Source organism: Balaenoptera physalus (assembly GCF_965194825.1).
Source record: "Balaenoptera physalus genome assembly, chromosome: 15".
Classification (NCBI taxonomy): domain Eukaryota; kingdom Metazoa; phylum Chordata; class Mammalia; order Artiodactyla; family Balaenopteridae; genus Balaenoptera; species Balaenoptera physalus.
The window spans coordinates 9,729,876-9,744,985 of record NC_138894.1 but is presented as its reverse complement, the minus strand read 5'-3'; the positions used below and the strand labels follow the sequence as shown (position 1 = coordinate 9,744,985).

General features: G+C 36.8%; 1 protein-coding gene across 2 annotated transcripts in view; it reads left to right on the top strand.

The window, feature by feature from the left end:
* EIF5B (eukaryotic translation initiation factor 5B) overlaps positions 1-15,110 on the top strand; it is a 66,350-nt gene that overhangs the window by 36,894 nt on the left and 14,346 nt on the right. Inside the window, exons 10-12 of one of the 2 annotated variants that reach the window (XM_082427253.1) lie at positions 2,711-2,994; positions 12,614-12,721; positions 12,899-13,009. In XM_082427253.1, the coding sequence (XP_082283379.1) occupies positions 2,711-2,994; positions 12,614-12,721; positions 12,899-13,009 (503 nt within the window). Of the gene's footprint in view, positions 1-2,707; positions 2,995-12,613; positions 12,722-12,898; positions 13,010-15,110 lie in introns of both variants that reach the window. The other variant, XM_082427252.1, reaches the window with a different exon arrangement.

Genomic DNA, 15,110 nt, shown 5'->3' with positions numbered 1-15,110 from the left:
CCCTTTTTCTCTTTTTTTCCCTTTTTCTCCATCTTCTCACCCAGTATTCCTCCTCCCAGTCCTTATCACCTCCTCTCACGTCAGCCCCCACTAGAAGATGAGGACTTGATTTCTCTGTTCCCTGCAATGCCTGTGGCAGTGCTTTGCACACTAGACACCCCAAACAAGGATTTGTGCAAGAATAAATGGATGGGTGGGCAACTGCTCTGTGTAAGTGCCCACCTCTTCCTGATAGATGCCTTTTAAATCCTCACAAAAGCTGAGAGGGGCTGAGGGGGTTAGGAAAGTTGTCAGAGGGTAGGCAGCTGTCCTTAAGTGGTGGAGCTGCATCTGGAGCCGCCTGGGCCTGATTCCAAAGCCTGCCTCTTCCCCTTTCCCTCTACGGATTCCATAATGACATGGCTCCTGCCCTCAAATCTGATGAGAGACAGAAACTAATGCAGAAATTAAAAAACAGTGCCTGGCAAATAACAGGCGCCAGTAAACACGTTTCGTTGTTGAGGGAGCGAAGCCCTAACAGCGGTGTTCAGACATTTCTGTGGGGCCCAAAGGAGACACCTAAGTGTGTTGGATGAGGGGCGAGGAAGGGGCTGTAAAAGACTTCTAGAGGGGGACACTTGAGGGGGACCTTGAAAGGTAGGTCCTTTCCAGGGGTGCGGGAACAGCACGGAGGGATGAAAAGAAAGCAATCTGAGAAAATGGAAGACCTTTAAAAGCCACGATAGGGAATAGCCTTAGTGTTAAACCTCCCCCAGGCACCCCCATGGCTCCAGCCCGAGATCAGCAGACAGTGCTGGGGCCTGACAGGCTACAGAGCTGGCAGCAGGTTGGGGGACTACGCTGCACAACGGCTGCACCCTGCCTTCCCCCTCTCTGCCCAACCCGGACCACCACTCCTCGGCCTTCCGACTGGGCCTAATGTGGATCTTTGAACTATCACTGTCTACTGTTACCTTCTTTGCAGGCAATGTAAAGACCAAAGAATACATAAACAACATTTAACCAATTCTCAATTTATATACCATTGTGCTCATTAATTTTAATTCTCTGTTTTAAACCCCATAATAGCTTTTTTTAAAAAGCAGTTAGTATATATTTAAGTTTACCCACATTCTTAGCTTTTGTTATGCTTCATTTTTTCCTGCACCTCTGACCTTTATTTGGGATCATTTCTTCCAGCCTGAAGAATACCTTTTAGAATTTCCTTCAGTATGAATCTGTTACTGAGACATTCCATTTTTGCTTTTCTGAAAATATCTTTATCTCATCTTCATTCTTGAAGGTGACATACTGAATGAGGAATTCTTAGTCGTAATTTTATTAATACTTTGAAGATATTAGTCCCTTGTCTTGGCTTTTATTGTTTCTGTTTAAAAGTCAGGTACCAGCCTAGGGCTTCTCTGGTGGCGCAGTGGTTGAGAATCTGCCTGCCAGTGCAGGGGACACAGGTTCGAGCCCTGGTCTGGGAAGATCCCACATGCCGCGGAGCAACTGGGTCCGTGAGCCACAACTACTGAGCCTGCGTGTCTGGAAGCCTGTGCTCCGCAACAAGAGAGGCCGTGACAGTGAGGGGCCCGTGCACCGCGATGAAGAGTGGCCCCTGCTTGCCCCAACTAGAGAAAGCCCTCGCACAGAAACGAAGACCCAACACAGCCAAAAATAAATAAATAAATAAATAAATAAATAAATTTATTTAAAAAAAAAAAAAGGTCAGGTACCAGCCTAAATTTTTCATGTGTCTTTCGTTTTCATCAGTTTTATTATAATGTGGCTAGGTTTGTTTTCTTTTTATTTAATCTGCCTATATGTTTTTATCAGTTTTGCAGTGTTATGAGCCACTATTTCTTCTCAGGGATATTAGTTAAGCCTATGATAGACCTTCTTACTCTATCACTGTATCTTTTCCTCTTTTCTGTATTTTTTACCTATTGAGTCTCCATGGTTCATTGTAGATTGTTTCTTCTGATCTGTGTTCTGGTTCATTAATTTTCTCCTCAATTGTTTGCAACTGTAGAAATAATTTGATGGCAAGGTTGGTGTTTTCTTCCTCCAGAGAGAATTTATATGTACATCTACCAGGAGTCTGAGTGAACTAGCAACATAGAGTTATCTTATTCCACATGTGGAATTTAGAGAATCTGGAGGTGATGTGCCAATAATGGGGAGGCCCTGTTTACTTCTCGTTTATCCTTACTGCTACGATACAGTTTTTCAGGATTTCACCCCACGATAAGGGTATTACCCAGTGTCCATCTCCCTCGCCCTGTGGAAATCCTTGGTAGGCCTGAACTCCCAGTGCCTGGACCCCTAAGCTTTCAGGAGCCACTACGAGCTTCATAGCTTTTCAGCTGCCTCCTCCAGGATCCGCAAATGACCCCACGGGGAAGAAAGTACTAGGCATCGTGTCCACCTCCCTGGGTTTCTGTCCTCTCTTGTATCCTGGCTTAGTAATGCTTTTCTTGTTTATTAGCTTAAGTATGGTTAATGCATTACGTTTTTACTGTTAAATGGCAGTCTTCATTGTAGCAATGTAGACAAACACTTTGCATTTATGATGTATGAAAACATTAATTTGGAATTAATGCTGTATTAAAATGTTACTGCCTTACTTAGTACATGTTCAGTATTATTTTTCCTTTAAGATCTCTATCTTGATAGAAATCCCATTTTTAACTTTCATTTATTTCAAAATCTCTTTTCCTGAAAGTAGGAAACACGGTGCATATAGAAGTAAAAGAAAACCCTGAAGAGGAAGAGGAGGAAGAGGAGGAGGAGGAGGATGACGAAGAGAGTGAAGAAGAAGAGGAAGAAGAAGGAGACAGTGAAGGCAGTGAAGGTGATGAAGAAGATGAAAAGGTGTCAGATGAGAAGGATGCGGGGAAAACATTAGATAAAAAGCCAAGTAAAGAAGTGAGCTCAGAATCTGAGTATGACTCTGATGATGATCGAACTAAAGAAGAACGGGCTTATGACAAAGCAAAACGGAGGATCGAGGTATTTATTCTTCCTCTTCTCTTTCCTCCTTTCCTCCCCACTCCTCTGTGATCATTAAAACTATACAACTAAAGGCTTTTATTGAGGAGCACTTTTAAAAATACAGTCTCAGAGTGGTATCTTTGTCCAGTTTTTGTGGAGGCATAATAGGTCTTTAACGGGGTCTAACCCAAGGACCTCACTCTTACCTAAGACAGAATGGTGACTGCTTCATCATTTTTTTCTTTGTTCCTCCAAATTTTAATGTGCTCGTTGAGTGATGGTTTATCGGTATACAGAGGTATTCTGAGCTTATGCCCTCTAGTTGAGTTTTTGCCTTATGTATTTAGGTTAGTCATTCTGAGGCATCTGATCCCTTTAGTGGTTTAAATCTGGTGGGTTAATGAGGCTTCTATCAATATTTAGTCAAGTTCACATGCCTAGCTGGCTTACTGTTTGACCTACTTAATGAGGTGGACTTCTACTACTACTTCTACTAGGCTTCAAGAGAAAGTTTTCTTTAGTTATGTCAGCTTAGCATAAATAATACACTAAAAACTACTTTAGTTTGCTTTGAGGATGCTAAACTATTTTAAAGCTAAAAACTGTTCTTAGCTTTCTTTTTCTTAATCTTTTCATATGTAATTCTAGTTTTTAATTTTTGTTTTAATACCTATATATCAGTATTTGCCTTTTCCTTCTGTAAAGTCTAGATAGGAATAGATTTTCTGAATCTCTAAAGGACTAACAAAGTCTATTATTGTAAACTGGGGTTTCTCAACCCCAGCACTGTTGACATTTTTGGGCTGAATAATTCTCTGCTGTGGGGCACTGTCCTCTTCATTTTAGGATGTTGAGCAGTATCTCTGGCCTCCACCCACTAGATCCCCTCCCTTCTCCTGCGTGTGTCTCTGCTTCTTCCCCACAGCACCTACTCAGGCCAACTCCCTTGTTGTATACCTATGTGTAAGAGAGACAGTTTGTGTACTGTGTTTGATGATTTAAAAACAAACAGAATGGGTGTAATCAGAAAGTAAAAGTTACCCCATTATCTCACTCCCCAGTGAGATAACAAGAACTACCCTTGTTAATGAATCTGTTTATGAGCCTCATGTTAAAAAAAAATTCATTAAAAATTAGATAATAAATTTTGCGGATGCATATTATTTTCCACGTAACAATATGCTATGGGCCTCTTTAACTCAACAATTTTTAAACAGCTTGGTTGCGATATGATTTACATACCATAAAATTGACCCATTTTAAGTGTACAATTCAGTGACATTTTGTAAATTTACAGAGTTGTGCAACCATCACCACAACTCAACTTTAGAATATTTTCATCACCCCAGAAAAACTCCTTGTGCCAGTTTGCAGTCATTCCCCATTCCTAGCCCTATGCAACTACTAATCTGTTTTTCTGTCTCTAGAGAGCTGTCTTCTCTGGAAACTTCATTATAAATGCAATCATATAATATGTAGTCTTTTGTGTCTGGCTTATTTCACTTAAGCCTATTCATCTGTGTTGTTGCTCTATCAGTACTTTGTTCCTTTTTACTGACAAATAGTGTTTTGTTGCATAAATATACCACATTTTATTACTGTCCATTCACCAGTTGAAGGACATTTGAGTTTCCACTTTTTTGGCTATTATAAGTAGTACTGTTATAAACATTCTCATATGAATCTTTGCATGGAAGCATGTTTTTATGTCTTTTGGATATGTTCCTAGGAGTGAAATTGCTGAATCATATGGTAAATTTGTGTTTAACTTTTTCAGAAACTACTAAACTATTTTTCAGAGTGGCTTTGCAACTGAAGATTTTTATCAGTTGAGGGTTCTAGTTTCTCTACATCCTCACTAATACTTGTTATTGTCTGCTTTTCCATTATAACCGTTATAAAGGATGTGAAGTAGTATATCTTATTGCAGTTTTAATTTGCATTTCCATGATGTTGAGCATATCTTTGATGTTTATTGGCCATTCCTATAATCTTCATTGTTGAAACATCTATTCAAATTTTTGTCCGTTTTTAAATTTTGGAATTTGTCTTTTTATTATTGAGTTGTAAGAGTTCCTTTCATTTTTTAATAGTTTCTTTTGAAGTGCATAAATTTTTAATTTTGGTAACATCCAGTTTATTAAATTTTTCTTTTACTAGAGCATGCCTCTGGTGTTGTATTGAAGAAATCTTTGCCTAACCCAAGATCATGAATATTTTGCCCTGTGTTTTCTTCTTAAAAATTTATACTTTTTGTTCTTGTATCTTTAACTCTTTGTTAAGATAATTTTTTTGTATGGTGTGATGTAAGGGACTAACATCATTTTTTAATGTAAAAATTTAACCAGCATCATTTGTTTAAAAGACTACTCTTCCCCCATTGTGTTGTCTTGTCATTTTTGACAAATCAAGTGATCAGAAATGTGAGACTTTATTTTTCGACTTTTGAGTTCTGTTTCATTCATTTGTATATCTGTTCTTATGTCAGTACCATACTGTTTTCAGTTACTGTAGTTTTATGGTAAGTTTTGAAATTGGGAAATGTAAGTCTTCCAACATCATTCTTGCTTTGAGATAGTTTTGACTATCCTAGGTCATTTGCTTTTCCATACAGATTTTAGGGTCAGCAGTTTCTGCAAAAAGTCTACTCAGACTTTGATAGAGATTGCATTGAATCTGTAGATCAATTTTATGGAGAATTACCATCTTATTAATATTAAATCTTCCAATCCATGGAAAAAGGCTGTCTCTCCATTTATTTATCTCTCTTAAAATTTCATCCAGCAGCGTTTTGTAGTTTTCAGAGTACAGGATTTATGATTCTTTTGTTAAATTTATTGCCAAGTATATTTATTGTTTTTGATGCTCTTGTGAATGGAGTCACTTTATTTAATCTTCCATTGTTAGTATAAAGGTGCAGTTGATTTTATAGATCTTGTATCCTGCAACTATACTGAAATTTTTTTATTCCAGTAATTTTTCATGGATTGCTTAGGACTTTCTGTAATCAGTGTCATGTCATCTATCAAAGACAATTTAATTCTTCCTTTCCATTCTTACTGCTGCTTATTTCTCTTTTTTTGCCCTATTTCCCCGGCTAGACCAATATATTGTTGAATAGAAGTGGTAAGAACAGACATACTTGCCTTGTTCCCAGTATTTTGGGGGAAAATGTTCAGATTTTCACCATTAACTATGATATTAGCAGTGGGTTTTTCACAGATGTCCTTTGTCAGTTTGATGAAAATCCCTTCTTTTCCTAGTTTGTGGTGAGTTTCTGTTGGTGAGTGGATGATAGATGCTTTTTGTATATTTATTGAGATGGGTTTTTCCCTTTTTTTTGACTAATATATGATGTATTATGTTAATTGGTATTCAACCAACCTTGCATTCCTGGAATAAATCCCACTTGATCATGGTATATAATCCTTTTTATATGGTACTGGATGTCATTTGTAATATTTTGTTGAGGAATTTGTGATCTATACCTATGAGGATATGGATCAGTAACTTTCTTTTCTTAAGATGTGTTTCTCTGGCTTTGATTTCAGATTAATATTAACCTCGTAGGATTAGTTGGGAAGTGTTCCATCCTTCTCTACTTTCTGCAAGAGTTTGTGAAGGATTATATTATTTCCTGTTTTGAATGTTTGTTGGGATTCATCAATAAAGCATTTTTGGGGGGAGGATTTTAAAATTACTAATTCAGTTTATTGTATTGTCATTTTCTTTTTCATCTTGAGTCATTATCAGTAATTTTTGAGTTTCTGATTATTGTTTTTCATATAAGTTGTGAGCATAAAATTGTTCATAGCATCCTTTTACAGTCCTTTAAGTTTCTGTAAGGTCAGTAGTGGTGTCTCTTTTGATTCTAATTTTGGTGATCTTTGTCTCCTCTTTGTTTTTTTTTTTCTTGGTCTGTCTGGCTAAAGGTTTTCCATCTTCTTGAGCATCTCAAACCAACTTTTGGTTTCATTGATTTTTCTTTATTTTTGTTTGTTCTCTTTTTAGTTGATTTTTTATTCTTTATTATTTTCTTTTTAGTTTGGGTTTAGTTTCCTCTTCTTTTGCTAATTTCTTAAGGTGACAACTTAGATAATTGATTTGAGACCATTCTTTTTTTCTCCACATCATATAGGCATTTACAGTTACAGATTTGCCTCTAAGGTACTGCTTTAGCTGCATCCCACAAATTTTGACGTTTTTTGGTTTTCATTCAACTCAGATTTTCTAATCTTGCTTTTACTATTTCTTCTTTGATCATGAATTATTTAGAAGTGTATTGTTATAATTTGCAAATATTTGTGGATTTTCCTTATTTTCCTTCTGTTAATTCTAAATTCTGACCATTGTGGTCAGAGAACATACTTTGTATAGTTTCTGTCATTTTAAAATAATTGACCTGTTTTATCTTCTAGCATATGGTCTCTTCTGGAGAATTTCTTGTGTACTTAGGAAGAATGTGGATTCTGCTGTTAGTTAGGTTGGTTTTGTTGATACTTCTGTTCAAATTTTCTATACATTTGCTCATTTTATGTATAGTTTTTCTATCCATTATTGAGAGTGGACTATTGAAGTTCCCAAATTTATTGTTGAATTTTATTTCTCCCCTCAATGTTTTCAGTTTTTTCTTCATGTATTTTGGGTCTCTGTTAGGTTTGTATGTGTTTATACTTGTTATACCTTCTTGAGGATATAGATATGTCTCTCTTGTCTCTAATAACATTTTTTGTCTGTTATTAACATAGCCATGAATCTCTCTTATAGTTACCATTTGCACGGTATGTTTTCAGTCTTAATGCTTTCAGTTTATGTCTGTGTCTTTGACTCTAAAGTGTCTCTTGCTGACAGCATGTGCTTTAATCTTGCTGTTTCATCCAGTCACACAATGTGCCTTTAAGGGCATTTAATTGATTCACATTTAAAGTTATTATGGGGAATTCCCCACCGGTCCAGTGGTTAGGACTCTGCACTTTCACTGCTGAGGGCCTGGGTTAAATCCCTGGTTGGGGGACTAAGATCTCACAAGCCACTTGGTGTGGCAAAAAAAAAAAAAAGGAAAAGGAAAAAAGAAAAAAAAAGTTGTCATAGATGTGATTGAATTTTCTTCTCTCATTTTGCTATTTGTTTTCTACATATTGCATGTCTCTTGTGTCTTTTTCTCTTTTTTTAAGTTATTTTCTTCATGGTTACTCTAGGCATTACAATATGTATCTTAACTTCCTATTTTCTATTACTAGTAGCTTAATTCTAGTTAAAAAAAGATTTTGTTCCAATATAGATCCATTTCTTTCTTCTTCCTTTATGCTATTATTGTTACATATATTATGTATTATTGTTACATATATTATGTATTATTGTTACATATATTATGTTTATAAATGTTACAAACCCAATAAAACAGTGGTGCTATTAATGTCTTATTTGATCTTATATCTTTTAAAGGAATTCAGAGAAGAAAGGAGAAAAATATATTGATAGTCTTTAATATTAGCCTAAATATTAACGTTTCTAGTATTCCTTATTTCTTCCTATGAATTTGAGTTTCTGCTGGTGTCATTTCTTTGCTACAGTATAGCTCCAGTACCTCCCTCGCCTTGCCTTTGTTCTGTCTTTGTAATATTTGTTACATCTTTATCTGTTATAAGATCAAGCATACAACTTTAGAATTATTTTTGAAGTTATCTTTTAAATCAGCCTTTAAGAGAAGAAAATAGAAAAAGGTAATTTTTACTGTCTTTTATATTTACCTATATAATCATCTTCTACCATCACCCCTTTTTTCTTCATGTGGTTTTTAGTTACCATCTGGTGTCACTTCATTTCACCTGATAAACTTTCTGTGATATTTCTCATCATGCTAATCTTCTAGCAGTGAATTCTCTTAGTCTTTTTAAGTCTGGGAATTCTTTATTTTACCTTCATTTTTAAAGATAATATTGCTGCATGCGGAATTCTTGCATGACAATTTTTTTCTCTTGTTTAGTCCTTTGAATATGTTACTTCATTGCCTCTGGTCTCCATTGCTTATGATTAAAATTAAGCTGTTACTCTTATTTGGGTTCCCTTCTACACAGTGAGTGATTTTTCTCTTGCTGTCAAGATTTTCTTTTTGATCTTGGCTTTTAACAATTTAACTAGGGTGTGTCTTGGTGTGGCTATCTTTTGTATTTATCCTACTTGGAGTTTTTTGAGTTTTTTAGTTGTGTAGATTGATGTTTTTTGTCAAATTTTGAACATTTTCTGCCATTATTTCTTCAAATATTCTTTCTGCCTATTTCTCTGTCTCCTCTCCTTCTGGAACTCCACTGGTGCACTTGAGGGTATCCTGCAGATCTCTCAGGGCTCTGTCCGTTTTTCTTCATTCCTGTTTAGTTTCTGTTAATCTATCTTTAAGTTCTTTGATTCTTTCTTCTGCCAGGTTATAGCTACTGTTGAGCCCCTTCAGTGAATTTTTAAATTTGTTACTGAACTTTTTAACTCCAAAATGTTCAAGTTTTTTTTTTTAATAACAATTTTTTTTCTGTTTATTGCTGTCCTCTTTTGACGAGTCATCATCACACTTTTCTTTCAACGTGGTTCCCTGTTTTTGAGTCTTTGTCTGCTGAGTCCAAAGTCTGGGTCTCTCAGAGATGCATTCTGTTGGCTCCTACAAATGTGGTAGTTTGGGTTTGTTTTTTTTTTAATTTATTTGCCTAGTGAATCAGGTGGACTAATTCTGTTATGTCTTTGGCTTCTATTGTATGCAACTGCTGATGCCTCTTCTCAGTTTTGTTTGTTTGTTTGTTTTTGTTTTTTAAGTTCTTGTTTTTATTTTTAAGCCTGGCTTCCTAGGGCTTGCCCTGGGTCAGTGTCTTAGTATCAGCTGTGGTTTGTCCGTGGTTGTGCTCAAACACTTTGAGCCAGTAAGGCTTCCACCATTTGCCAGTGGATCTGGTAGTTTTCTAGTCCCCAGTGGTTTTCACAAGGCCTCTCATTGAGCCAGGAATGAGTAACTCACCAAGGACCTCTTTGGTCTCTTCTGACAACCTTGTAAGGGGCACAGCCTTCTGGACCACCGGAGATTAGTAGTATCTTATCAAAGCCTGGTTTGTCGGTCTTGTTCCACAGACCTCCCTGTTAAATGTCTGACTGATCTTCCTGGTTATCTCTTGTCTCACCAGTATCAAGACCTTAGTCTAGTTGTGACTTTAGTTTTACCTCTTTGTTTGCCATTGGGGTCACTCCTGGTTTTGGCAGTGCCCTACCGTGTGAAATCCCCTGTCCCTCTCTCATATCACTTCTGCCCCGTGGAGCTGTGGGAGTGAGAGGAGTGTGATGGAGCAACTCCAGTCTGAAACTCCACAGTTGCTCTTACTGATGGTCAGTAGATTTTCTTGAATTAAATGTTTCTCAATTTGTTATATGTTGTTGGCCGATTTCTAGAGTCTTTAAGTGGCTGTTTAGACTATTTTGTCTAGTTTTATCTTTTCTTTTTAGGGAGAGGACTTGATGAGCCTCCTCATTCCATCATTTAAGAAGTCCTGCCTCACAACACCTTTTAACAGCTCCATACTGTATTCCATTTTATAGAAGGATCCTAATTTAATTTTGTATCCAACTGCTTGGGCTGCCACAACAAAATACTGCAAACTGGTAGGCTTAAACGACAGAAATTTATTTTCTGACAGTTTTTGAGGATAGAAGTTCAAGATTCAAGAGCTAGCAGGGCTGTTTTCTGGTGAGGACTCTTTTCCTTACTTGCAGGTGACTACCTTATTACCGAGTCCTGACATGGCCTTTCCCCTGTAAGTGTTGAGAAAGATTTTTGATTTTCTTTTATAAGGACACCAGCTCTATTGGATTAGGGCCCCACCCTTAGGACCTCATTTAACCTTTCCATTACCTCCTTAAAGGCCTTATCTCCAAATAAGTCACATTGGGGGTTTGGACTTCAGTGTATAAATTTGGAAGAGATACAGTTCAGTCTATAACACACTTCACGGTTTTGAAACCTTGCTATATACTGTAATTTTCTGGCATTCACCACAGACTTCCTAAGTAAGACTCTCCATTGTGGATAGGATACCTATATGATTCTATGCAACCAGATAGGTATCAGCCCTGGGGTTTTGGAAACACTCATTAAGAAATCCTCCACTGGGGCTTCCCTGGTGGCGCAGTGGTTGAGAATCTGCCTGCCAATGCAGGGGACACGGGTTCGAGCCCTGGTCTGGGAAGATCCCACATGCCGCAGAGTAACTAGGCCCGTGAGCCACAATTACTGAGCCTGTGCGTCTGGAGCCTGTGCTCCGCAACAAGAGAGGCCGCGATAATGAGAGGCCCGTGCACCGCGATGAAGAGTGGCCCCCACTTGCCGCAACTAGAGAAAGCCCTTGCACAGAAACGAAGACCCAACACAGCCATAAATAAATAAATAAATAAACCCAAAGTTTAAAAAAAAAAAAAAAAAGAAATCCTCCACTAAAGAAGATTAAGTAGTTACTGATTCTTGCTATGATAAATACTCCAGTGAGCAAACTGTTGTACACCTGCATCTCTGTATACTTGTCATTGCTTCAGAGCAAATACTTAGAGGTAGAATTTCTGAGTCATGGTCTATATATACTACATTGCCCTCCAGAAAATTTCAGCACTTCATCAAGTATGGGAGAGAAAGGCAGTTTTCAACCATATCAAGTTCTAACTAAGGTCCCGTTTGCTTTTGAGTCGTACATGTTGTGAAGCTGTTGTGTACTACTCTTCGCTAGTAAATACTTGCGTCTCACTTTTGACATTCCAAAATGTTTTTTCATTACAGTTTCTATAGAAAGAATCAGTGTCTAGTGGTAGAAATGAAAGAGTTCTTACAAAAGTGGTTTTTTAGATGGAAAATAGTGACAGTTTTGTAAATGACATTGCTTCAGACTTTTTGTGAAAGTGTTATTTCATTTGAATGCCAGCTTTACTGTACTTCAAAGGCTGTCATTTTAAAGCGGAACTGCTAGCTTGTGTTTTGTTTGGTTCTCAGAAAGCTGAAGTATTTAGAAGTAAATGCTACAGTAAATACATGTAGTTCAAGGACAGGCTTTCTCATGCTTAGTGGTTACTTAGGAAGGTAGGAAGTGTCATTTGGATGTGTTAGGCTGAAGCTTGCAGTAACCATGTCCTAATTGAAAAGACATAGCATTTGTACACTGGATACAGTTTTGAAATATATTGCTTTAAAATTTTTAACAATTCTTAAGTTCTAATGAAAGTGTTGGAATGCTAGCATATACCTCTTTTTATGTAAACCTCCACGTAAGTTAGAGGTTGTACTATATACTAAGTTTGACAAAACGATCAATTCCTTTTTCTATTCATTATATTCCATTAAATTAACTATGTACAAAAGTGTTCAGAAAGTTTGAGCCAACACTTTACACCATTTTTATTCATAATTAGCAGTGCTGCTCAGAAATCTATTATAAACAGGTGTCTCCTTGTCCAAAGGTTGTAAAGTTCACATTGTAAAATGCAGTTACACGTAGTTAAAGCAGCAAAACAACTTGTATGCAGGTTGTGGCATTCCCTTGCAAAGGCAAAATAATTTAAAGGAAGATGGTACTGAGGGTTTGAAACAGTATTTAATTTTGTGTTTTTTTTTTATTCCTAGAAACGGAGACTTGAACATAGTAAAAACATAAATACAGAGAAGCTAAGAGCTCCTGTTATTTGTGTACTTGGACATGTGGACACAGGGAAGACAAAAATTCTAGATAAAGTAAGAAAATTTGTGCATTGATATATAACTTTTTGAATAAGTGAATGATACCTTATAAAAAGCTAATAGAAACCATAGCACACATGGGCAGTTCTGTTTACAAGTTGCTGTTTTCTTATTGCTTTTGCTTCTTTTTGCATTTTGAAATTTGAATCTGAATCTGCCATCTTATCCCAGCTCCGTCACACGCATGTACAAGATGGTGAAGCAGGTGGTATTACGCAGCAAATTGGTGCCACCAATGTTCCTCTTGAAGCTATTAATGAACAAACGAAGATGATTAAAAATGTAAGTACACTGTTTCATGTGTTTTAATCTCTGACAAAAATTAAGGTATTATTTCAAACACAGATAAAAGAACAGAATGGTACAACAGACCCATAATGCTCACCATTCATAATTAACACACGCCATCTTGCCCTTCAGATCTCTTTTTTAAAGACATAAAACATGAAATGTTGTAGGAGTCCTCCTTCCCTCTTGCTCCAAGAGGCAGTCACTATTATGAAGTTAAGTAATCTCTAAATGTTGATATTACAGTCCCATTATCTGATTACTTCTATAGAGTCCTCATCTACTATTTGGTCATTGAGTGATGGGGATGTGGAGGAAAGGCAGAATTAATGCCTGATCCTTCACCTTTATTTACCAGCTCTTAAAATAAAGAGTGATTGGTTTGGTTTGCTATTATATTATTATAAACTCATGGATTTCAACATATTTACTGTGTTTTTTCTTATTTTTCTATTTTTTTAAATTTTTGGCTGCGTTGGGTCTTCATTGCTACTCACGGGCTTTCTCTAGTTGCGGCGAGCTGGAGCTACTCTTCGTTGCGGTACCCGGGCTTCTCATTGCAGTGGCTTCTCTTGTTGTGGAGCACGGACTCTAGGCGTGCCGGCTTCAGTAGTTGTGGCTCGCGGGCTTTAGAGCACAGGCTCAGGAGTTGTGGTGCATGGGTTTAGTTGCTCCACGGCTTGTGGGATCTTCCTGGACCGGGGCTTGAACCTGTGCCCCCTGCATTGGCAGGCGGATTCTTAACCACTGCCCAACCAGGGAAGTCCCTATTTACCATGTTTTAATCCATTTCAGTTATTATTGTGCTGAGATAGTTCCATTTTTGCCCAGTGATTGGCTCCTGAGTCTTTTTGATACAGTTCTAGTAGTCTTATTTGTGTTTGGTTACATCGTGCTGTCTGATGTAACACATAGCACATTATTACATGCTGGTATCTCTCTTCATTCCTTATTTAGTCTCAGTTCTGTGTATAGAAAGGGTCTGTGAGCTTGTCACTCAGTTTTTGTTTTGTGTGTTTGAAATTGTTTTATGCAGCTTGTTTTCTGGTAGATTGCTGAAGAAGGAGTAATGGGAATAATATTACTTGAGTTTTTTGAATATTTAATAGTTACTTTGTGGCCTTCATCCTGGAAAGTTAGTTGGCTACATGTAAAATCCTTGGTTCACATTTTCTTTCCTTAAGTATCTTGACTGTTACTCCAATTTCTTCTCACATAAAGCATTGCAAGTTTGATTACAAGCTGGTTTTCATCCTCGTATAAGTTATGTAGTCTTTTTTCATCTTGCTTTTGGTTGTTCTGGGTCAGTTTTCCAGTTACATGGTGTTCCATTTCAGTATGTAGTTTAAAATCTTTATTTTAGGACAGTTTTCTTGAATTACAGATTTCTGAATTTGTAATTTAAATTTTATTTTGGTGTTTCTATCTGTTACTTCTCTGTGTTAGTTACTGGAGAGTTTATAACAGCTTATTCCACCAGTTTCCCAGCTCTAAATCTGGTGTTATTTTAGCACATAGTTAAAAAGCATGATTTTTATTAGGCCTGTATGAAAGTTCTCAAGATAACCTTTATATGGCAATTGTAATTATATTGTTTGTATTCCAGACAGCGAAGTGGAAATAATTATGGTGAATTTTGATCTAAGACCACCAGAATGCAAAATTGAAATGTTTTGCATTTGAATCATTTTGACCTAGATCACTGGATAAGATTTTGGAAAATCATTTGAAGATTGACAGAAGTATAGATAAGCACAGAAAAAAGTTTTGTGTGTGTGTATGTGTGAGAGAGATTTGTTGGTCAGTGCTACTCTTTAGATTAAAGGAGGATGTCCATATCTGGCTTCTTGCAATGTTGTTTCCATTCATTTGTGTGCTTTTGTCCAGAAAATCAAGTGTTGAGGATAGTACTTGAATAAAGCAGGGTATGGACTTATTCTTTAATATTTTAAGTTGAGGTGGTAAATTTTCTTTAAAACATGCTTTGAGATATTTTTCAGAGTTTAGAATTGCTTTAAAATTGGACCAGATACATTTTCCAAATACGGAGAACCTCTTCTTCTTTGTCAGCTTTTTATAAATAATCACTCTCAGA